The sequence below is a fragment of the Mirounga angustirostris genome, unplaced genomic scaffold (assembly GCF_029215605.1).
Source record: "Mirounga angustirostris isolate CCGP_5_RB_7025 unplaced genomic scaffold, mMirAng1.0.hap1 SCAF_1, whole genome shotgun sequence".
Classification (NCBI taxonomy): domain Eukaryota; kingdom Metazoa; phylum Chordata; class Mammalia; order Carnivora; family Phocidae; genus Mirounga; species Mirounga angustirostris.
This window is the reverse complement of record NW_026991709.1, coordinates 118,363,602-118,389,237: the sequence shown is the minus strand read 5'-3', so window position 1 is coordinate 118,389,237 and position 25,636 is coordinate 118,363,602. Positions and strand designations below refer to the sequence as shown.

General features: G+C 37.4%; 1 protein-coding gene across 7 annotated transcripts in view; it reads right to left on the bottom strand.

Moving 5' to 3' along the window:
• Positions 1-1,788: 1,788 nt before the first annotated feature.
• GK5 (glycerol kinase 5) overlaps positions 1,789-25,636 on the bottom strand; it is an 81,108-nt gene continuing 57,260 nt past the window's right edge. For 2 of the 7 annotated variants that reach the window (XM_064586894.1, XM_064586904.1), the window contains 4 exons: positions 15,630-15,724; positions 10,561-10,664; positions 9,053-9,112; positions 6,553-8,440 (listed from right to left, as the gene is read on the bottom strand). In XM_064586894.1, the coding sequence (XP_064442964.1) occupies positions 8,146-8,440; positions 9,053-9,112; positions 10,561-10,664; positions 15,630-15,724 (554 nt within the window). In that variant the 3' untranslated portion in view covers positions 6,553-8,145. Of the gene's footprint in view, positions 4,800-6,478; positions 8,441-9,052; positions 9,113-10,560; positions 10,665-15,629; positions 15,725-25,636 lie in introns of those variants that run through there. The other 5 variants (XM_064586900.1, XM_064586918.1, XM_064586911.1 and 2 more) reach the window with 5 other exon arrangements.

Sequence of the window (25,636 nt, the reverse complement as noted above, 5' to 3'; positions counted from 1 at the left end):
TAGGAGGATTCTAGCTCTCATAAGCTGACCATTGAACAACATGTGGGTTAGGAGTGCCGACCCCCTGTGCAGTCAAAGATCTGTATATAATTTTTGACTCCCCAAAAACTTAACTACTAAAAGCCTATTGTTGACCAGAATCTTTACTGATAATATAAACAATCAATTAACACATAGTCTGTATGTTGTATGCATTATACACTGTATTCTTACAGTAAAGTAAGCTAGAGAAAAGGAAATGTTATTAAGAAAATCATAAGGAAAATACATTCACAGTATGGTACATATATTTATGGAAAAAATCTGCATATAAGTGGACCTGCACAGTTCATACCCATGTTGTTCAAGGGTCAACTGTTGTCCTTCTTAATCCAACAAAATATATTTTACTTGCAACGAATATAAGCTGCTCCTTATCAACAAATGTATATAAATCAAGGATAAAATATATATGCAAAAAGAGTTGCGCTTATAAAGTAAAAATTCACCCCATCAATAGGAAGGCACAGAGTTAAGTTCTGTGGAAGTAGACATGGTTTCTGCCTTTTTTTTTTTTTTAGATTTTATTTATATGAGAGAGAGAGAGCATGAGAGGAGGGATGGTCAGAGGGAGAAGCAGACTCCCCGCTGAGCAGGGAGCCCAATGCGGACTTGAACCTGGGACTCGAGGATCATGACCTGAGCCGAAGGCAGTCGCTTAACCAACTAAGCCACCCATGCGCCCGATATGGTTTCTGCTTTTGGGGAACTTCCAGTTTGATGGGAATATTACACAGAGGCAGATAAAAGAGAGTGATCATCTCTTTTGTTCAGAGATGAAAAGGAAGCAAAAAGGCAGATCAAATCAAGATGCTCTGCAGACTACATTAATCCTATACTGAAGTCATAAACCCACTCATTAAGACCACAGAGGATGCAGGAATGGGGACAGATGCGAGTGGGTACAAACAGCAGAACACAATTACAACATAAGATTTTTCTTTTTTTCGCCTCACTAACCAGTAAAGTAGAAACCTTACTTATTTTAAGATACAACCACCTCTTTTTGCTAACAACCATTTCCTAAGGTAAAAAGAGGCAGAGAGAAAAGGAGCATGATAGACACACTACATTTGCTGAGTCTTCGATTTTCTTCTAAGAGTCTCATTAATGGTTCTCAACTGGGGGTGATACTGCCTCCTGGGGGCCCTTTAGCAGGGCTAGGAAACATTTTTAACCACAACTAGGGGGATGCTACTGGTAGCTAGCAGGTAGAGCTGCCAAATACCCTATAATGCATAGTACAACATCCCAAGATAAAGAATTACCTGTCCCAAATGTCAATAATGCTGAGATTGAGAAACCGTATTATGGTGGGATATAAAACAATTAAAAATCAGCAAGTCTAGGTATGAAAGCATTTAGTACCACTTTAAAGGATTGTACAGAAACATTCTCCTACTTAAAAAGATAGCTACAGACCTCCTAAAAATATCTGATTGATCCATAATGGGAAAATAAAACATGCTGAGAAATGTTAGCACAAAATTTTTTAAACTGCAAATATTAGCATATAAATGAGAATAAACTTGGAGGATGGAAAGGATAAATTTTTTTGCTCAACTGACTTTGAATGTCAACTGTTTCTACAACCACAAAAGCAAATGTGGTCACGTTTCTGATTTAGGTCAAATCTGGCAAAAGATTTACTAAACTGTGTCACTAAAAAACAGCCAGAAGTAGTAAAAATAAAAGATTAATTCTAGACTAACAGAAGAAAAAATCAGCCACTGATTTTTGAGGAGATGCTCAATTCCGATGAGACATGTTCACAGTTACTTTCTCACATTATCTAAAAGGTATTTATCCTTTATTTTGTGGTTGATGATGAGAGAGAAGAATATGAAAAAGAAATGAGCTAACAAATTCTTACGTATTAATAATATTACAATTCAGTATATCCTAACACAAAGAGACAGTTCTTTCCTATGAAATTATACCCACTGAGAAGCGAATCTGTAAGAAACAGTAAAACAACGGAGCAGCTTACGTGTGATCTGATTTTGATAAAAGGGCCTACAATTGGTCACTAAGCTTTGTAAAAGGGACATAAGAAAAATGAAGAGAATAAAAAGAATATTATCTACATAATGGAATCTGACTTTTTACAGTAAACAAAATACCTCCACTTCACAAAAATATTTCCAAATCTTAATTAATGGAGTTAATGATACTATATATTGGCTATTATGATTCCATCAAAAATTTTAATACTTCAAGAAGACAAAGTTCACCGAAATGGAATTTGTAGAAATGCAGTGTGACCCCTAATTCTATCATATCTGTCACTGAAATGGACATATATGATAGCAACAACAAAATTCCCTGTAACAGTCACTTTTTAAGTTCATTAGCATTTAACAACTAGCTCTGTAACAGTAGGTCTTTATATAATAAAGCCCGACTAAGAGGGAAATAAATTCATTATTGCTACAAATTGAAATGGAACCTAGCCCAAGTGGAGGGAGGGGCAAAAAACATAAGAACAAGCTGGAGGGTAGTCTACTGCCATAGGATAGTTTTACACGGGGCCTGAAGCTACTCACAACTCTTGATTCTTTTACATTTGTTTCTATCAAGAAAGTCTGAGAATGTGGAACTGTCCCTGCTCCTCTCTGTGGAGCTCTGGCCTAGTAACTATAGGGCAATCATGTGCATGAATACACTTCCATTACCTCTGTCAGCTACCCACTGCTCCTATCTCACAGAGATGAGTAGATTGAACGGAAGTAAAAGATACCTGGATATGTTGACTTGGCATTTAGCAGATGGCAGACCATGCATGCTGACTCGGGCAGGAGGGCGGCTGGACTGTGAATTTGGGACCCACAGGCCGATGGCATCATGTGTGACAGGGATGTGGCTGGTTTTGCTTAAGTCAACATGCCTTCACCTCAGATTGCCAAGGGCTCAAACTGACACTCTTCCCCTCAAATTTCAGCCCCTGTGCTGTGGGAATAATTATAACAGCAGAATGAAGCAACCCAAACATCTATTTCTGTGGAATATAGAATGGATAAAAGGAGTGTGCTAGGCTGAGAACATCTCCAAAAAGCACATCAAAGAACAATACATACAGGGCCGCCTGGGTGGCTCAGTCGTTAAGTTAAGCGTCTGCCTTCGGCTCAGGTCATGATCCCAGGGTCCTGTGATCGAGCCCCACATCAGGCTCCCTGCTCAGCGGGAAGCCTGTGTCTCCCTCTCCCACTCCCCCTGCTTGTGTTCCCTCTCTCGCTGTGTCTCTCTCTGTCAAATAAATAAATAAAATCTTTAAAAAAAAAAAAAAAAAGAACAATACATACAGCATGATTCTGGTTAGTAAAAAAAAAAAAAACAAAAAACCTGGGAAGAATAAAACAAGATGAAACCAGAGAGGCAGACAAACCGTAAGAGACTTCTTAAGCATAGGAAAGAAACTGAGGCTTGCTGGAGGGGAGGTGGGGGGGGGATGGGGTGACTGGGTGGTGGGCATGAAGGAAGGCACATGATGTAATGAGCACTGGGTGTTATATGCAATGGATGAATCACTGAACTCTACCTCTAAAACTAATAATACACTATATTGTTAATTAATTGAACTTAAAATTTAAAAAAAGGAAACCCCCCCCAAAAAAGATACCTGGATAAGTAAAATACCCCAATGAAGACAATTCTTATGTCACCAATGAATTAGGGCACTTCCTTCAAATTAAACTCTGTCAATTAGGCACTTAAGAAAAGCAAAAGACATTTATGCAAGCACCCCAACAACAAAGATAAAGAACAGGAAGAGCAAAGCAAGATTTATATCCACTACCTGCATTTTGTAAAAAATGGGATGTTAACACTTTAGCCAGAAGTTTTTGAAAGAAATCCTTTTCTTTCAAATATTTGAGAAAGAAAATATTTTCTTTTTCCTTATGAATCATTACCCTTTGTAGTTTCATCCACTAAAGTTATTTTTTCAATACAAAAAGAATGCTCAGATTTTGGTGAAACAAGGAAAAATTAAGGCAGTGTCTTTAAGCCCAATAAAGGAAAGAATTGACTAACAATAAGCTTATGTGAGCCTATATCAAGCTCATATTTGGATATAGTATTGAACAATTACGGCTTTAAATATAAAATATTAATGTTGCAAAATTCCACATTTCCTCAGTGAGTCTGTCTTTCTAGCTATGCGAACTTCAGATAGCCCATTTAATTTTAAAGAATTAAAGGAACACTTGTTAATTTTGGAACAAAACATGAATGATGCTTGACCCAGAACTATTAACTCAGATAGTAAACAATTATGTCCGTATGTATCGCTGACCCAGTATAAAAAGGAGGAGGACCCACAGCTGTCAAAATATGGCTGGAAATGGCTAACGTCCTTTGGAATTTCCTAAAAAACAGAAGGTATAAAGTTTTGAGGTACTGTTGCCTTACAATCTTACCAAGGTCTATATTTTAAAATGAGGGATTTTTTGTTTTGTTTTGTATTCAAAAAAGCAATGTTTTTTCTCTCAGGTTGCAAAGCTCATCTGAAATCTTCTCAGTCATTGTCGTATTGGTTATTATCCCTGAGCTGTGTCTCATCTGCGTGTCATATCAACCAGCCGTATATGGTTTCAGTCGTTCCAGTTAGTGCTACATCTTGTTATACCAATTCATGGAGCGTTTCACTGCTTTGACCCAGTTTTCCATACTCATTTCATATTCTTGCCATTTCTTTTGTGGCTTGAAAACCACTTCACTTTGCCTCAGTTTCTTTAGTTCCTCCTTGTCAGTCCAAAACCCTATAGATAGAAAAAATTACTCTCAAATTTTAAGGCAGATAAGGAGTCCATAAAGTTTATCCACAAACCTATGCAAACAGGTGCACAGGTAAAGAACTATTGTTTTAAAACACAATTTAAAATATTTTAGTGCTTTTGAATTTTGTTAGATTGACTATCCCTGGGAATAAATACACCAGGATTTTAAAATCATTTGGTTTCTATCAGCTTTATTTCTGTGTGGCAGGGCACCAAACCATTTCTAGACCAACCTCTCCCTATCATCATTTAATTTCGTGACTTTCTATGAAGAAAAGAAAACAAGTAAGAAATTGTATATTTTCAAAAAAAAAAACAAAGATAAATTAGAATTTTTGTCATATATCTTGAGGTAAGAGGCAACTCCCTGGGATATGCATAAATTCAAAAATGGGACTGACTATAATAAGTAGTTTCTTTTTCAAACTATTGTATTTCATACAAGTTATTTAAATCCCACTTCATGATTATATGGTTCTTCACGAAGAGGATCATGTGATTCATAATAAAAAGGAGCAAGAAAACACATTTATAACTATGAACATAAGTAGTCTGAAATGGCCGAGGTGTCTTATTAATTAACCTGGTATATTTCACTTACTCTGAAGTACTAACACAGTTGACAAGTCTTCTTGAAGGATATTTTCTCTTATCAATAAAGCGGACACAAAATCCCTTCCTCTCAAATTTTCTATCAGACCACTTTCTTTCTAACTGACAAAGTCAGCATTTTAGACTTATCTATATATTTAAAGATATTAATTTATAGAAGTTATTAAAAGACTAAAAATAGTTTTTATTAGTATACTAAAGTTAGATAAGTCTAATCATGAAAATAAGCATGTTCTTAAAATCCTTATTTCCAGAATTATTTACTCTTTAAGACATACATATATATTTTTAAAGATTTCTATTTATTTTTTGACAGAGAGAGACAGCGAGAGAAGGAACACAAGCAGGGGGAGTGGGAAAGGGAGAAGCAGGCTTCCCACGGAGCAGGGAGCCCGATGCAGGGCTCGATCCCAGGATCCCGGGATCATGACCTGAGCTGAAGGGAGACGCTTAACCACTGAGTCACCCAGGCGCCCCAACATATATTTTTTTTGAAGATTGACTGATTTAGAATGTGAGCTGGGGGAAGGGCAAAGGGAGAAGGAGAGAGAGAATTTTAAGCACTCTGTACTGAGCACAGAGCCCAACACAGGACTCGATCTCACAACCCTGAAATCATGACCTGAACTGAAATCATTAAGAGTCAGATGCTTAACCAACTGAGCCACCCAGGCACCCCAGGACATACAAATTTTTTCAAATAATTTTACTAAGTATGTATCAGATAGATTCATTTCCTGGGTGAATTTTGAAAATACAGAGGATGTGCATAGCCTTCAAGTCTCAGATTCCTGAAAGAGAAGCAAGCCAACCAGAAATCTCAGCTTTTCTGAGATGGTAAAACGGCTCCCTGTAGTTAGTGAAGTCTCTTTGTATTAGAAAGGTTTGAAATTAAGTATAGATATGACGAAATAGCTAAAGCTCAAGCCACTGTGTCATGTTTAAGAATAATCTGTCATATGGGGGTGCCTGGGTGGCTCAGTTGGTTAAGCATCTCCCTTTGGCTCAGGTCATGATCTCAGGGTCCTGGGATCAAGCATCAGGCTCCATGTTCAGCAGGGAGTCTGCTTCTCCCTCTCCCTCTGCTGCTCCCCCTGCTTGTGCTCTCTTGCTCTCTCTGTCAAATAAATAAATAAAATCTTAAAAAAAAAATCTGTATGTGTTTGTTATTTAAAGTATTTAAAATGTTCAAGAGAATCTGACATATTTAGTCTTATAAGCCGAAAAGGCATAGAAAAATTTGATTTACTTTATAAACAATATCAGAATGTTTATGAGCATTTGATTTACTGCAAATATAAGCTTAATTTATTCATTTTGCAAGAGTTGTTCAAGTACTTGAGAAGATTTTCTTTGTTACACTTCTAAGCTTGCTCAGTTAGGCATATGAAATTACTAAAAAGAAAGTGAATTGTATTAAATGTGTATTAGTTGAAATATACAAAGGAATTTAACTAAATTTGTAAATGGAAATGATTATTTAAGGGAAAGTTATTTTCTTCAACTTGAATTAATCACACATTAATCAATGAACAAATGAAAGTGATTGTTTCAATTTTATTCAAAGTTAACAGATTTTTAGTAGAATAAAGTTTAAGTTGAACTTAACAAGATTTCAAACTTTTTGGATTTGTAACTTTAATATGCTACATATTAGCCTAAAACTTTTAACTACAAAATATCCTGTTTTGTACAAACATTCTTCCCTTCCATACAGGAAGGTATTAAATAATCCCAGTACCCCACATTAGCATCCTGCTTCCTAGGGAACCCTCTAATTGGCCTCCTGAAGTCCATTCTTCACCCTCCCAACTAATCCTCTCACTAACTGCCAAAGTGGTCTGTTCAAATATAGATCTATCCATGTCCCTCCCCTGCCTAAAATTCTTCAGTGGCTCTCCAGTGCCTTCACGATTAAGTTCAAACCCCTCTGTATGAGGAGGCTACCACAACTGGACCTCTGTTCCTCTGAAGCCATTCCTCTTGCTCTTCCCCTGTCAGCACTTACTGTAATGGGCCGGGACATTTGCACAAGCTGCTTTCTTTATTGGACCACTCACCTCTTAGGACTCCTTACCTCCTCTCCTGGCTGTCTGCTAACTCCTTCAAAACTGAGCCTCCTCTGGGAAGCCTGCACCATGTGCTTAAAGCTATGGCTGTTCGCTGGGTTTATCACGCAAGTGTAATAATTGGTTTACTTGTCTGGCTGTAACTAGAGACTCCCATAACAGGGACTATGTCTTTTTTTTTTTTTTTTATGTTACGTTAATCACCATACATTACATCATTAGTTTTTGATGTAGTGTTCCATGATTCCTTGTTTGCGTATAACACCCAGTGCTCCATTCAGTACGTGCCCTCTTTATTACCCATCACCGGGCTAACCCATCCCCCCAGCCCCCTCCCCTCTAGAACCCCCAGTTTGTTTCTCAGAGTCCATAGTCTCTCATGGTTCATCTGGGACTATGTCTTTTAAACTCTTTATTCCCAGCAGTGACGGTCACATAGCAGGTACTCAACAAATTTTCAATATGTAAAAGAATGGAGTGGTTTCTAATGCCAAAGAAAAGCCTATCTACTCAGGAAGTTTACCCAGAGACTTTCCCTTTGCTGAAGACAGAGCAGTTGAAAATTAAGTTTCCTTGCCTCATAATTCTGACGGAAGGAGTGAAGTGAGGAGGGAGGGAGTGGGGGGAAGACCCATCCACAGAGGAGGTCAAAGGAGTATTTTGTGAGTTATGTGCATATGTGTATGGAGCTTAATGAACACCAAGGTTTTCCAGACCTGCTCTATAATTCTGTGATCTGGGAAGGGAAATGCTATTGGCAAGAAACCGCTTTCGAGACAGTTCTCGCTTTTATAAAATCCACACATACCAACAGCAAGGCCAGCTAGAAAAGCTGCACCAAGGCAGGACATGTCTAAGTTGATGGGTCTCTCTATATTCACATTAATCAGGTCTGAAGTCATCTGCATAACAAAATTGTTCTTACAAACTCCTCCATCTGCCCTGTGGGGAGTAAGATAGTTGAGATAAATTATTCCAACAGAAGCGTAAAAACATTATTAATTTTTTTAAAAGGGCCACATATATTTTTTTAGATTCTTGATTTTATTTTTTTAAGTTCAACTTTTTAATTCCAAAATTCTATCACTTCCCATTGACCTGAAGATAAAGGTCCTCACTAGGTAATCTTCAAACACTTTTCCTTATCCCTAACATCAATCTTCCCACCCGCCCTGCTTGTCCTAAGACTAGTTCAAAACAGGCCAAGGAAACTAAGCCAACATAAAAATTCATTTGGACATACCAGCAAAGAAAATTTGATGCTTCCATGCCAAAAGGACAGCCACACATCCAAAAAAGAGATTTTAAAGATGTTTGTAATATACATACATATATTAGAATCCTCCTAAATTCTATATTGTGTTATATTCTCCATAAATCCAAAATTAGCTTCCCTTTTCTTTCCAAATTCCTAGGACCAAGAATTTTGTTGCAAAGAAACTAGGCATAATTTATTTTTTAAATCCTGAAAAATCATAATGATGAAAATACTAATAGCGGTTACCACTCACTTCCAATTTCTGATTAAATCTATTGAAAACAAAGTTTACATACCGGACTTTTGTCACAGGGATATGGATCTCTTTCTGCATCAACTCATATAACTGTTTGTTTCTAGTAAAAAAATCAAGATAACTATTTAGAGAAAATTCTCTATTTTTTTCCAGTCTAGAAAAATAAAAACTATGGTTTTATTTATATGGTATTTATAAAATATACAAAAGAGAACATTAAACCAATATATTCAAATATATTATGCTAACTGGAAGCCAATGATAAATGCTCAGACAAGCAAGAGGTTTAGGGCCTTGTACTTTTCACCTTGATAAAAGGGAGCATATTTTTCATTTAGAAATAAATTTAATCTATTATCCTTCCTACAAATAAAAATTTAAGCAAGGATTCATTTAATAGAAAGCTATTAAGATGATATGACATGAATAACATCTAATAGAATTCATCAAATATAAAAATAATCATTTTGTAATCACATTTTTACTTTAAACATTCCAAATGTTCCATATTCATGACAGCCACATTCTTAATTTTAATAAACTACAACTGTGGCATAATGTAAAGACCACAGGGAAATATACAAAAAGAGTAATTCTGGTGATTCAATCTTTGAGTATAATGGAAGCATTATTAATTAGAATAATTAGAATTCTCCTTTATCAGTAAGGATACAAAAACCTTTGAAAGTCTCCTTTATCAGTAAGGATAAAAAAAATCTCTGAAAGTCCAAATTTTAAGTCTTTTATGCCTAAGAACTTAGATACAGTTGACCCTTGAATAACACAGGGAGTAGGGATACTAACCCACCACAAAATCAAAAATCCATGTGTAAATTTTGACTCCCCCAAAACTTAACTACTAATAGCTTACCGTTGGCAGGAAGTCTTACTGATAACAGTCAATTAACACATATTTTGTATGTTATATGTATTTTATACTGTATTCTTACAATAAAGTAAGCTAGAGAATGAAAATGTTATTAAGAAAATCATAAGGAAGAGAAAATACATTTATTTACAGTACTGTACCGTATCTGTTGAAAAAAATTCACATGTAAGTGGACTTGCACAGTTCAAACCCATGGTATTCAAGGGCCAACTGTATTTTTAAAAATCATCTATTTTCAGATATCAAATGTAAATGGTACTGGTACTATTACATATAAAAAAGAGATGCTGGGGCGCCTGGGTGGCTCAGTCAGTTCAGCGTCTGCCTTCAGCTCAGGCCATGAGCCCATGGTACTGGGATCGAGTCCCACATCAGGCTCCTTGCTCGGTGAGAAGCCTGCTTCTCCCTCTGCCTGCCACTTTCCCTGCTTGTGCATGCTCTCTCTCTCTGACAAATAAATAAAATCTTAAAAAAAAAAAAAAAAAGGAGATGCTAAGGAAATTAGCAATAAAAGCAGATTATGTCATAAACAGTATGAATTTAAAGGTATAAACACTCAGTTAAAATTAATAAATTTCATAATTTAGTTTAGCAGAAATTAATAGAAGAAAATGGCAATACTGTATGGGGAAGGGAGAGTTTAGGGCAGGTTTTGGTACCTGAAAGCTATTGACTCCAATATTGCTCGTACAAGATGGTATTTATTGGTGGAAGCCTTCAAACCCATAAAAGAGGCACATGCACAGGGGTCATTTAATGGAGCCTAAAGAAAGAGATAGGAAGAATTTTTATTATTGTTCTGAATTATATGCATAGACTTGAAGGCATATTATGCAATAAAGACATTGCCATGGTGGGAAAAAAGAATGCTTAGAGTTAAGTAGTTTTAAAATAAATGACAGCCTCAAAAAATGTCAACTGTTAGGGTAACTCTTTAATAGGACTTAAGCAAGGTTGAGTCATAGGTATTGGACTTAGCTATACCTTCTGTCTGAACTCACACAAAGAGAAGAGTAACAAATTATTATTATTATTTTTTACACAGTAACAAACTATTAAATGTCTAGCTTTACAAGAAGAAATGAAAAGCAATCCTAGTATTTCCCCTTTTCTCCATCTGTGAAGTTTTTAAACCAGAATTGTTTTCGTAGAGTGTTTTTTAAAAAATATCCATTAGTCATAAGATAAAAAACTGTAAGGCAGAATATGTGTTTTTCGGGGTCATAACTTACACCTAATTTGTTGTCAAACATTCAAACTCTTCTATTCCTTAGCTTAATAGTCTTATTGCCTAATAGGAGAAATGATCCAGCCTAACTTCTGTCTTTAAAAGAGCCAAAGTCTTGAGTTGGAATTATGTATCTGTCGGATGAAGTTTGTATTCATCTTTGCATCCCCAGAAATGCAAGACAATTCTGGGACACAAAGATGCAGAGCAAAGACCCCTGCCAGAGCTCATAATCTCACAAGGAAAGAGACAGAAGAATGGTTTCAATGTATGATATGAGGTCGCAACAGAGGGAAGTACTAGTGCTATATCAGAAAATGATGGTCCCCAGGAAAAGCACCTTCTAGCTTCAGGGCCTTGAGACATCATCTCATTACCTGGAAAACTTTCTACCACCCCTTCTCCTAGTTAATTCTACTCCCCTTCCAAATCTTGGCTCAGATTCCTCTGGGAAAACTTCTGATCCCAGAGACAAGACCAAGCCACCATCATTACTTCTATGGAACCCTAGAGCTTCGCATTATATAATATATTTATAATCATGTATATTTGTGTGAACATTTGCTAAAAGTCTGTCTTCCCTGTGGAACTCATTCTTATGTGTCTCCAGGGCCTTGCACTGCATCTGGCCCCCACGGGGGATCCTCACACATTTGTTTAATCAATGAACAAACAATACTCTTCCTCATTACTTAACTGAAGAAATTCCATATTACATCTTATCTTTACTGTAGCTGTGATTTTCCTCCTATTATGATTTTATCCTGATTGTTTTCAAATATATTAACATGTTTTGGTGATTCACTCAGTGAAAGCTTATTTATACAGTCACACTGGCCTGTCTCAGGTGGTATAATACCATAAAACAAAGATCAGATTCAGCCAGTTCATTTAGTCCCTAGTTGTGTGCTATGTATTTTCTGCATAAAAATATTTTCTTCTAATATATCACGTAAAATCCTGGTATGACTGGCCTGAAATCACTTTTGTAAATATAACTATGCACATAATTTACAATTAATTAGTAATAGGCCAATTTGAGGGGTAACAAATTCCAAAGAAACCTAAAAATTTCTTTTTGGTTACAATGCCCCTGTATTAGTTAGTCCAAGTGAGTCTGTCTTTGGGATGATATGGCGGGAAAAACACTGGCAAGGTCCTTTGGGCCTGGTCACACCTTGCCAGGGCAGACAGCCTCCGGCCATACTTCCAATCTGTCACTGCCAATCCCAGTGAGTAAGCCTCCCAGACCATCAACCAACCAGGAACAGCAGGACTCGGTAAAGTTTTGTTTGGAGGCCTAAGCTAACCTAAGCTAACCTATGACCAAGGCATAGACTGCTTGCCCCCACAGGCCCTTGTCACCCCTGGGATTTTAGCCTAATCTGCTGGGGATTTGCAGGATGGTTAATTCCTCTTGCCCTCTGTCAACCGTGAACCTAAACACAAACTCCTCTGGCATCTATTTTGTATTCCCAGTGTCATATTTTATGCCATACCATGAACCAGTACATCAGAGTGGTTAAGAACCTGGACTCTGGAATCAGAGCACCTGGGCCCTGAAACCAGCTCTGCCGCTCACTAGCAGTGTGAGACCAGGCAAGTGATTTAACAGCTCTAAATCAGTTTCCTCATCTTTGGAATGGGATGATAAGAGTATCTTCTGCCTTACTGAGTTACTGAGGATTAAATGAGATAATTCATGACATTTAGAACAGTGCCTGACACAGAGTAAGAATCCACTACAATTTTATATTACTATTATTTCTTTTTTTTTTAATTTTTTTTTTTTAAGATCTTATTTATTTATTTGAGACAGAGAGAATGAGATACAGAGAGCATGAGAGGGAGGAGTGTCAGAGGGAGAAGCAGACTCCCTGCCGAGCAGGGAGCCCGATGCGGGACTCGATCCCGGGACTCCAGGATCATGACCTGAGCCGAAGGCAGTTGCTTAACCAACTGAGCCACCCAGGCGCCCTATTATTTCTTACCAAAACCCTTCCCACTACTGACTCTCTTCATAACCCTTTCTGTGCCTTCTGAATCCTTCCTTCTACTGTAAATAAATTCTCCTAAACCATAACCAGTTCTGAGAAGTTCTTAAAACTTAAAATTTAAGTTCTAAAAACTTAAAACTTAAAATCTGTCCAATGCTTGAGAAGACCAGGCACTCCAGTCAGATTCTCAGATTTCTCAGAAAAGATGATCTCAGAAAAAGACCCTCAACAGGGGGAACTGAAGCTAAAAGGCACAAAGTTGAAGAAGGTTGTGTGTATTTCCAAATTATGGAGAAGCAGAAAGTATGAGGAAAATAATGACAATTAAGTAGAGGTTATGAGGAAGAAAGAATACAGAGCAGTGCTGGTAATGAGAAAAGTAGACCCACAGAGAAGAAACCACAAAGAACATTAAGAACTGCAAAGTCAGTTGCCCGACTTCTTTCCAGTACCAGTGAACCACCAGCTCCTCTCAGGGTCGGATAAGCAAGCCTGTTCCCTGCAAACTTAAGAACCCTCATCGGAGCACGACTCCTCATCCTCTGAGAACTGACACTTGGTTCACAGTCCTGTCCATCCTGTCACTGCCACCATCACGGTAACTTTCAAGTTAAGCAGCCAGCCACTGATTCCTGCCTCTGACGCCTGTGGTGGATGCTCTCCATTAGTAGCCCCGCCCACAAACCACAGCCCTGCCGCAGCGAAGCCACAATGACTGCACCAACTGCGGCCACCCCTGGGTTATGGCCCCCATGCTCTAGCCCACCCCTTGCTATATCCTGAAGTGGTTGTCCTAGATTTCCCACTTTCTTCAAAGTGCTCCCGATACCCCATCTCAGCAGACTCCCTGGAGAAATGGAGGCTACTGGGATCTTTTAATATCTTGCCCCCTGTTATCTATGGCCATAACAATATTCTAAAATTAAAGGCAGAATCGCAGATACTTGACCCTTCCTTCCCTCCATTTCCCCTATCCCTCATTTTCTTTAGTTGTTGACATAGGCCGCTTATCAGTGATCTCCCTCCTATTTTTCAAATAGCTTAGTATCAACACAGTATTGTCTGAACTCACTTTCGGTTTCCACTGAGGCATTTGTTTCAGTGCTACATTGGAACTACTTGGTCTGCAGCCCTCCCCCACCCCTCCCAAACCCCACATACTGCCAGCTGCAGTCATGGCAGGACGGGGACATTTTTTTATTAACATGAAATTAAAAACCACAGCTGCTGAGAGTTTTGTCTAATCTTCTGGGCTTTAGCAATACTTTTTCTCATATATTTGATATTATTTTTACAAGCATACGGACTGAGGCAGAAGTTAAAAACAGAGCTGCCAAGATAAAGTCACTACTAAGTCCTTGAGCATATTTTTCTAAAAAGGGAAGAATACACAGTAGCCTAATTAAATCCTACCTTGGCTGATGACAACTATTCATCTCAAGCTTCCTCCTGAAACCTCAATCCAACAAATATTCTTCATCCCCTGTCCTAGGATGGATACTATTCAGTCCTCACATCACCCTAAAAAGGATACAGTGCAATCTCTATTATGTAGTTTATAAACTTTTAGTCCTTTAAGGTAATGTATATAGAAGGAAATTATTACAGATATTAAAATAATGTCCATTAAAAGCCTAGATTGGAAATATGATATTTTTAGAGATTTGAAATACCCTGATCTAATCCTTTTTCATCAGTTTCTACATTATATTATCCGAACTTTCAAATTTGGGGCTTTTTTAACTGATTGCTTGAATATGGGATGAACTAGAAGTAAAAGAAATTTTTATTTTTTGAAAGGAAACATATTTAGAGGAGGATTAAAAGAATAGTATAAGCTTTCCAAAAAAAGGAAGTTGTTCATAATAATATACCTGAAAAGTTTTTTAAAGGTCTTTATAACAATATGCTAAAATCAAAGGCAATATCACAGATTTTTCAATTAAATACTAAGTTAAATATTACAAAGCCAAGTCTCTTACTGGGTTCACTTTTTGATTAGGCAAAGTAACCAATACTCCACCACAACAGTTAACCAAAAGAAATTTTGATTTTTTTTAAAAGTTAATGAAACTTAATAAATAACTGCAAAATATACCTGTGTGTGTGTGTGTGTGTGTAATCTTAACATTATTTTTCTAATTCTCAGTGGGACACTTCCTCTAAGTAAAAAATGCCAATATACGGATATATCTTTCCCCACTGGGAAATGGCTACTTTTGGTTATGATAAAGTAATGCTAAGTCTTATGTAAAAGTTCTATACCAAACCTGCCAACTTCTCATTTCCACATGGGTGGAGCTCTAAGGGGAATGTGCTGTGCTTTCTCATGCTATTTGTGCTAAGTCACAGCTCCTCAGCCCCGGAACATACCTTTACCTTCATACTGCTCAGTTCCCAAATTTTCAGGTAAGGGAGTAGCAGGTACATAATTTTGAGTGTGGGTATGAGGAGAAAAATGTCTGTAGTTGCCACTGACTGAAAAAATAAATAAATAAAATACCTGCAATCCACTAAAAGATGGAACAAAACAGACTCCTTCAGAATCTTCTAAACTTTTGGCCATTTTTTCAGTCTCAGCAGCATCTGTGAAAAGATCTGCAAAAACAAAAACAAATAATTAAAAAAAACCCTAAAACAAAACAGAGGGGCTGGGGAGGGACAAACAGAATTATGTTATATGACTAGTGTTTACCTGCACCCACATTTATTACAAGTACAGTGTGAAAGGGTCAACACAAAGGTACTCTGCTCTAGTACTATCTGGGCTCCCACACTGCACAGGTTTAGGGGCCTGTGGAAGGTCTTAGATGAGCTCTATATGCAGCACACCTTACTTTTTCCTTTAAAGATATTTGGGCTGTTTTCAGAGCACCTGGGTGGCTTAGTCGGTTGAGTGTCTGACTTGATTTCAGCTCAGGTCATGATCTCAGGGTCATGGGATCAAGCCCCGCGTTGGGCTCCATGCTCAGTGGGGATCTGCTTAAAATTCTCTCTCCCTCTCTCTCTGCAACCCGCCACCCCTGCCCCCACATGCATGCTTTCTGTCTCTGTCTCTCTCTCAAATAAATAGTTAAATCTTTAAAAATAAATAAAGATATTTGGGCTATTTAAAAATCAACTGTATGTTTTTGGCATTAAAATAAATTATTCTCCTGAAGATAACACCAATCCTAGTTTTTTTGTTTTTTTTGAAGAATTTATTTATTTATTTGACACTGAGAGAGCTAGAGAGAGAAAGAGACAGAGAGCAAGTACAAGCAGGGGGGAACGGCAGGCAGGGGAGAAGCAGGCTCCCCACTGAGCAAGGAGCCTGATGCGGGGCTCGATCCCAAGACCCTGGGATCATGACCTGAGCCGAAGGCAGCCGTTTAACCGACTGAGCCACCCGGGCGCCCCGACACCAATCCTAGTTTTCTGATGAAAAGATCCTCTCTACTGAATCAACTGAAAAACTACTACATCTAATGAGTTCAATAAGGGGCCATCAATAAGTAGATATACTAAAAGCCAATCTTTAAGAAACAAACAAAAAATCAAGATCTAATTAATTTAGTATACTATTTTTACAGGAGTATATAACATACATAAAGAAAACTGCACAAATCCCAAGTGTATAACAGGGATGAATTTTCACAGCGTGCATATACCCAGGAAACCAACACCCAGATCAAGATACAAACTTCTTCTGTTCAACATAATGCTTGTGAAATTCATTCATGTTGTTACAAGTAGTTGCACTTCATTCTTAGCTCTGTATAATATTCTACTGTGTGACTACACACAATTCATTAAACTGTTCTAGAGCGGATATGCATTTGGTTAGTTTCTAGTTTCTGGCTAATATAAATAGGCCACTTTGAACACTCACAGACATTCTTTTTGGTGAACATATGTATGTGTTTCTGTTTGATATATACCAAGGGATGAAGCTGCTAGTCCTAAGGTCTAAGTACATTTAGTACTAGCTTTAGAAGATACTGCCGAACTATTTTCCAAAGTGGTTATACCAAATTAAGGCTCCTGACAACAGTATGAAAATTCCAGTTATGCCATATTCTTGCCAATAATTGATACTGTCTATGTTTTTCATTTCAGCTATTTTGGTGGTACTGCATGACAGTTTGATTTTGTTTTCTCTATTAACTAATGAAGTGGCAATCCTTTTCACTGACCATTTGGATATTCTTGTTTGTGAAGTGACTCCTGAATAAGCATGTAGGGCAGACAGCACATTCAGATGATTAAGCTCAAGAATCAGTCATAATAAAAACTGATGGCTTTGCGGGTGCCTGGATGGCTCAGTTGGTTAAGCGACTGCCTTCAGCTCAGGTCATGATCCTGGAGTCCCAGGATCGAGTCCCGCATCGGGCTCCCTGCTCGGCAGGGAGTCTGCTTCTCCCTCTGACCCTCCTCCCTCTCATGCTCTCTGTCTCTCATTCTCTCTGTCTCAAATAAATAAATAAAAAATCTTAAAAAAAAAAATTGATGGCTTTGTACAGCCTTAAGTAAATTGGTTTAATTTAATTGTATGTTTTGTTATTCTTATAATGAAAAATTGATTAAAGACGAGAAGTTTAAGGAACACCTATGTTAAAACTCAATAAGGATTGTTCAATAACAACTACAAATTTTATTCAAAATGAATTCTCAGATCCATTAGTCACATTTGTTTGATCAAAATGTTCATATAGCACATCAAAATATCTCTAGTACTTCAAAAACTAATATTAAAAAAATAACATTGGTTTTCAGGGCACCTGGGTGGCTCAGTTGGTTAAGCCTCTGACTCTTGGTTTCAGCTCAGGTCATGATCTCAGGGTTGTGAAATGGAGCCCCATATCAGGCTCTGAGCTCCGTGTTCAGTGCAGAGTCTGCTTGAGATTCTCTCACTCTCCATCTGCCCCTCCTCCCACTCACATGCTCTTTCTCTCAAATAAATAAAATCTTTTTTTTTTAAAGATTTTATTTATTTATTTGACAGAGAGATAGAGAGAGAGCACAAGTAGGCAGAGAGGCAGGCAGAGGAAGAGGGAGAAGCAGACTCTCCACTGAGCAGGGAGCCCGACGTGGGGCTCGATCCCAGGACCCTGGGATCATGACCTGAGCCGAAAGCAGCCGCCCAACCGACTGAGCCACCCAGGTGCCCCATAAATAAAATCTTTTTTAAAAAAATTAAAAAAATAATCTTGGTTTTGAAATCTGTATGTTTTAAAAAATCATTTCCAAATGTCTGTATTTTTAAAACAAAATTTGGAAAACATACAAGATGGCTGGTTTGAGGAAAGTTTCTGGCAACAGGCAAAGAAATGGGGGAAAAACAGGAATTTAGTTTATTTACATTCCTCACTGGTTGTTCCATACTTGCTTAAAAATTTTCTCTAAATAATCTTCCACTTTTAAACTGTTCTCAAATGAGCTTATTGATGGAAAATCTTTGAGAGTAAGCAGATTTCACTCTGTCTCTCCCACTGAAACAGCTAAGGATCTTGGACGGAATGTGTGGAAAAGCTATCTGAGGACTCAGAAGAATAAGGCTGGTCAGGGAACTCTAAGTAACACCAAACCAGTGGTGAGTTTCCTGTTTTTATTTATTTGCTCTAATATTTCCTGGCCTAGACTCAGGGAGAGCCTAAAATCTGACACCTAGGTCTGTACACTGGGTGCAAATTTGGAGAGTTTCTACAGAAGAACCCTCTTTCTGGTCTGAGGAACAGGACTCAGAGGTCTCTACAGGACAGAAGGTGAGGAGATACTTTGGATTTTGCTTCTTAGATTTTTTTTTCATTCTACCTGAACTAGAAGGAGAAAAGGCACTGAAGAGAAAGAGAGACAGAGAAAGAAAAGAGAACTTCATGGATTTGTGAGACAATAATGGCCTAACATTTCTGTGATTTGAATCCCAGAAGAAAAAGACAAAGAATGCAGTCCAGAAAAACTATGTAAAGAAAAAAAATGACTGTAAACATCCCATACTGGATGAAAGATATAAATCTATAGGTTCAAGAAGTTCAGAACATCCCAACTGGATAAACACAAAGAAATTGATGCCCAGGCATATCATAATAAAACTGAAAATTAAAACCTGAAAGTAAAGAAAAAGTCTTCAAAGCAGCCAGATTACATATTAGGGAACAAACATTCAAATGACTGGAGGTTTCTCATCAAAACTATGAAGGTCTAAAGGCAGTAGAACATCTTTTTAAGTACTAAAAGAAAAATGTCAACCTAGAATTCTATTTTATTTATTTATTTTTATTTGTTTATTTATTTATTTGAAAGCAGAGAGAGCACAAGAGAGCGTGGAGGGGGAGGGGCAGAGGGAGAGGGAGAAGCAGACTCCCGCTGAGCAGGGAGTCTGACTTGGGGCTTGATCCCAGGACCTGAGATCATGACCTGAGCTGAAGGCAGACGCTTAACCGACTGAGTCACCCAGGTGCCCCTCAACCTAGAATTCTATATCCCAGTAAAAATATCCCTCAGAAATAAAGACAGTCTCTGATAAGGAGAATTAAGAGAATTTGTTGTTAACATAGTCTAAAAGAAATGTTAATCTATATGCAAAAAAAACAACAAAAAAAGGACCTTGACCTAAATTTCACTCCTATACGAAAACTAATTCAAAACTGTTATACATCTAAATGTAAAACATAAACGATAAAACTTTTAGAAGAAACTAAGGGAGAAAAATCTTGTGTGACTCTGGTTTGGCCAAGAGTTCTTAGATATGATATCCAAAGCATAAACCACAAAACGAGAAACTGATAGATTAAACTTTACCAATTTAAAAACTTTTACTCTGCAAAGGACACTGCTAAAACAATGAAAACATATGCTACAATCTAGAAGAAAATATTTGCAAGTCGTATATTCCCAAAAGGACCTACACTCAAAACCAAAAAAGAACTCTCAAAACTCAACAGTAAAAAAATAAATAAAAACTGAACCAAAGATGTGAACAGATACTTCACCAAAGAAGATATATAGATGGCACAAAAGCACATGAAAAGGTGTTTGATAGCATTAACCATTAGAGAAATGCAAATTAAAAACAGAATAAGATAACATTGCACACCTAATATAATGGCTAAAACTAAAAACCAAACAAACAAAAAACAAAAAATGATAATACCAAACACTGGAGCAACACAAACACACACACATTGTTGGTGAGAACGTGAAATGGTATGGCCACGCTCGAAAACAGCTTGGCAGGTTTTTGTTTTTGTGTGTTTTACAAAGATAAACTCATCCTTATTTGTATGTTTGGTTTTTTTTTAAAGCGATATTTTGGGGTGGGAAATTCTGCTTTCCTTCACTGTTTTTTGTTTTAAAGACTTGTTTATTTGAGAAAGAGAGAGAGAGAGCATGTACTCACACACAGGGAGAGGGAGAAGAAGACACCAGCCTGAGCAGGGAGCCCGATTCAGGCTTTGATCCCAGGACCCTGGGATCATGACCTGAGCCAAAGGCAGACACTTAAGCAACTGAGCCACCCAGGCACCCCATGTGTGTATGTTTATATGACACATATAACATCATTTTTATATGAGCCAGCAATCTCACTCTTAGGTATTTATCCTAGAAAAATGAAATCTGGGGTGCCTGGGTGGCTCAGTCAGTTAGGTGTCTGCCTTCAGCTCAGGTCATGGTCCCGGAGTCCAGGGATCAAGCCCTGCATCGGGCTCCCAGCTCAGCAGGGAGCCTGCTTCTTCTCTCTCTCTCTCTCTCAAATAAATAAATAAATCTTTAAAAAAAATGAAAAAGAAAAATGAAATCTGATGTTCATGCAAAAACCTGTACATGAATGTTCATATAGTGGCTTTGTTTGTAATCACCCACAACTGTAAATAACAGCCCACATGTCCTTCAGTTGGATAATGAATGAACAGACTGTGATATATCCATCACATAGAAAATTGCTGAGTAATACAATGGAATGAACTATTGATACATACAAAAACATGAATGAATCTCAAAGGCATTATGTTGAGTAAAAGAAACCTTCTCAACTGGTTGTAGGATTCCATTTATACAATACTGTGGATTCCAATATCCATTTATATGATTCCATTTATATGAGAGCCATTTAAATGATACTGTGCAAAAGGTCAAAAGCTTCATGATTCATAAGACTTCTATTTCAGCCCCCAACTTCTGCAAATCATCCAACTAGATCATTCGCTGATGTAAAAGATGCAAAGAGGAAAGAAGCCATGGGGAAACAGTATCAAACATTCCTGGCAGAGATGCAAAATGGCAGATTCCTACAGAGAGGAATTTGGCAATGTCCAACAAAATTACAATGTATTTATCCTTCGAATTAGCAATCTCACTTCTGGAAATTTATTGTTAAGACATACCTCCAACAATATGAAAATCCATATGCACGAAGTTATTCACTGTAGCCCTATTTGTGTTTGCAAAATATTGGAAATGACTTAAGTGCCCCAATACAGGAGACTGGCTGGCTAAACTGTGTACATAGACATAGTGGAGTACTGGGCAGCTGTGAAAAGAAGGAAGATCTCTGTGAACTGATGGGAAGTAATTCCCAGGATATACTTTTAAGTGAAAATGGCAAAGTACAAAAGAGCATACATAGCTTATCTTTTATGTAAGAAATTAGGGAACATAAGAAAACATGCATGTATCCTAAATGTTTTTGCAAAAAGAAATACGAAGGATAAACCAAAAACTAATGAAGTGATTACAAGATGTAGGGAGGATGAAGGGACAGGTGAGAGAGTCAACTTCTCTGAGCATATCTTTTTTGACTTTGGGAATCAAATTAAAATTCCACATTAAAAATAAGTTCGATAATGTTTTTAAAAAGGATGCAGAGGAGGGCAACTAAAACTGAATGGTAACAGAAAACAAACGAAACCAATTCTATTTCAAATTAATAAAATCATTGAAGGGAGAAAAAGAACTAATTGAAGTAACTTTTGAATAGTGTACTTTGACCAAACACCTTTGATATAAAGGAGAAAACCTGCAAACGATCTTGAGCAAATGTTGTTTGTTGTAGTGGGACGGGACTAATAATTCTGAAGGTCTTTTGTGCATATTTTAAGATTGAGTAAATGAATACATAATATTAACATTGTCAGGAGCCAGGGTTCTCGATGTGGAAAAAGGGATGTAAAAATATAGAACAGAAAAAGCCAAGCAAAGATGCTTAGGAGCTAAACTGGAATTAGAGGTACGATATAATTTCCAAAAATTTTAACAGATCCTGGGGCACCTGGGTGGCTCAGTCAGTTAATGTTGGCTCTTGATTTCGGCTCAGGTCATGATCTCAGGGTCGTGAGACTGAGCCCCGCGAAGGGCTCTGAGCTCAACGTGATGTCTGCTTGTTCCTCTCCCTCTGCTCCTCCTCACCCCTCTCAAATAAATAAATCAAATCTTAAAAAAACTTTTTAACACATATACATGCACACTTCTAGCTCTGCTGAAATCTGCTGCTAATCACTGCTTTTATTTTTATTTATTTATTTTTAATCTTATTATTATTTTTTAAAGTAGGCTCCACACCCATTGTGGGGCTTGAACTCATGATCCTGAGAACAAGAGTCACACACTCTACCAACTGAGCCAGCCAGGCACCGTGTCAATCATTATTTTAAAATACCATTTCCCATTCATAGGAATTAGGGCTCATTGGGAAAATAGCTAAGTCTAGGGTAGGAGTAGGAAAGACACAAGATGAACTTAAAACATCTTGTGCCAGGGACTCCTGGGGGGCTCAGCCAGTTAAGCGTCTGCCTTTAGCTCAGGTCATGATCCTGGGGTCCTGGGATCGAGTCCCACATCAGGTTCCCTGCTCAGCGGGGGGCCTGCTTCTCCCTCTCCCTCTGCCCCTCCCCACTCGTGTTCTCTCTCTCTCAAATAAATAATCTTAAAAAAAAAAATCTTGTGCCAGAAACTAAGAAAGTGCTAAAAAAAAATTAGATATGGACATTTAAAAAGACACAGAAGACAGTTTGAGGAGATTTGCACTGGTTAAATCTGGGACAAACTGAACATGAAAATAAGTAATAACTATAAAAATTATAGCCTGTTGAATGAAATAAGAAACCATGAGTTTATAGTGATAATAAGTAAAAGGGGTGAAGGGAAAGCTCCTCATTACACAATAGAATGCTAACTAATTAACCCGGAAGGGATAATGGAGTTAGCAAACACCATTTTGTAACCATCGGAGTGAAGACTGATCAAGCAGGAATTATCAACGAATGCTAAATTTAGGGGATAGAAGTTTGAGGAGAAATGGACATCTAGCTAATTTCAAAGTATCTCCCACATATTATTTATTACAAAAGGAAAAACAGTAATTGTACAGTGGAGAAATAGGAAAACATCTTATGCATGTGAACAAAATTTACCGAACTAAAACAGGACTAATGGACACCCTGCATCTCCAGGTATATATTCTGAGAAGGATAGTTATCATTTATGTATGGCTTTAGCCAAAACTACATTAACACAGACCTAGTCATGAGAACCCAAAATGAAGGATATTTTAGAAAATAACTGGCCTATGTCTTTCAAAAATGTCAATGGCATGAAAAACAAAGCTGAGGAAGTGGCTCCAGATTAAAGGAAATTATACAATAAGCAATGACAGACTGGATCTTGTATTGGGGAAAAACTGCCATGAAGGACATTATTGGGACATCTGACAAAATTGGAATATGGACTATAAATCTGGTAAAAGTATCATACTCAATGTTAACTTTTCTCAAGTTAATAACCATACTTTAGATAAGTAAGAGAATATTCTTATTCTTAGGAAATACACTGTGAAATACTATAGGGAAAGGAACATGATGCATGCAGTCTGTTTTTAAAGAGCTCAGAAAATTATATAGGGGCGCCTGGGTGGCTCAGTCATTAAGCGTCTGCCTTTGCCTCAGGTCATGATCCCAGGGTCCTGGGATCGAGCCCCGGATCAGGCTCCCTGCTCGGTGGGAAGCCTGCTTCTCCCTCTCCCACCCCGCCTGCTTGTGTTTGGTCTCTCGCTGTCTCTCTCTCTGTCAAAAAATAAATAAATAATCTTGAAAGGAAGGAAGGAAGGAAGGAAGGAAGAGAGAGAGAGAGAGAGAGACAGAAAGAAAGAAAGAAAGAAAAAGAGAAAGAAAGAAAGAAAGAAAGAAAGAAAGAAAGAAAGAAAGAAAGAAAGAAAGAGAAAGAAAGGAAGAAAGAAAGAAAGAAAGAAAGAAAGGAAAGAAAGAAAAAATTATATAGATATCTATCTGTCCTGCAGTATATAGGATAGATGGATGGATGGTAGGTAGGTAGATTAAGCAATCATGGCAAAATGTTAAAAATTAGCAAATCTGGGGGGTGTCTGGCTGGCTCAGTCAATAGCACATGCGACTTTTGGTCTTGGGTTGTACACTAAAGCCTCACATTGGGTGTAGAGATTACTTAAAAAAATAAAATCAAGTAATAAAAAAATACCAAGCCTGGGATAAAGGGTGTGGAAAAGTTTTTGTGCTGTTTTTACAACTTTAATTTTGAAGCTGTTTGAAAATAAAAAGTAAAACAGTTCTAATTTTCACCTCTCTCTATATATCTCACTTTATATATACCCAGTGAAACATATATAGAGTACCAATTCTCAGGTATTTTTAAAAAAGAGATTTAGTTTATCAATTTTACTTTTTATTATTTACCAGTTTTATAATTTGTATGTCCTTATATGTTTTGGCTGGGAAGTTTATTATGCTTCTCTCCTTTTTCTTATTAATAAGCATTTATCATTTTCCTCTAAGTACTGTTTTTACAGAATTATAGTCACTTTCTGTATTTTTTGGACACTATCAAATTATGTTTCAAAGTTTTCCTTGGCTCTATGCTATTTAAGAAAAGCTGAGGAATTTCCATGTGGTGAAGTACCATTTAAATACTGTTTTTGCTTTTTATTTCTAACCATATTACATAATAAGGCTGAGATGTTCCACTCCATTGCTTTTCAAAGTATGGCACTGAGAAAATGGTGTGTGTGTGTGTGTGTGTGTGTGTGTGTGTTTGGAAAAGGATTTCATTGAACTTGAAATGAAAACATAAATGAACAGAAAGAAGCATGAAGAACAGAAAATATGTACACTCTGTTGTCTATTCTTGACCAGCACTTTACTGCATAAGTTACACACCATGGAATTAAAATCACTTATGGGAAGAAAAAAAAAAGAATACATTTTGTTTAACAGAAACATTCTTTTTTTTTTAGGAGGGGAGAGAGAATCTTAAGCAGGCTCCATGCCCAGCTTGGAGCCCGATGCAGGGCTTGATCTCACAACCCTGAGATCATGACCTGAGCAGAAATCAAGAGTCAGATGCTTAACCGACTGAGCCACCCAGGCACCCCACGTTACCTTCTTGTATAGAACAACCATACATTACACATAAAATATTTAAGCCTAGCTTAATTAAGGGCTCTTTTTAGTGTTAAGATAATTTCAATCTCTTAAAGAAATATTCAAAACTATGTTCTTAACGTAC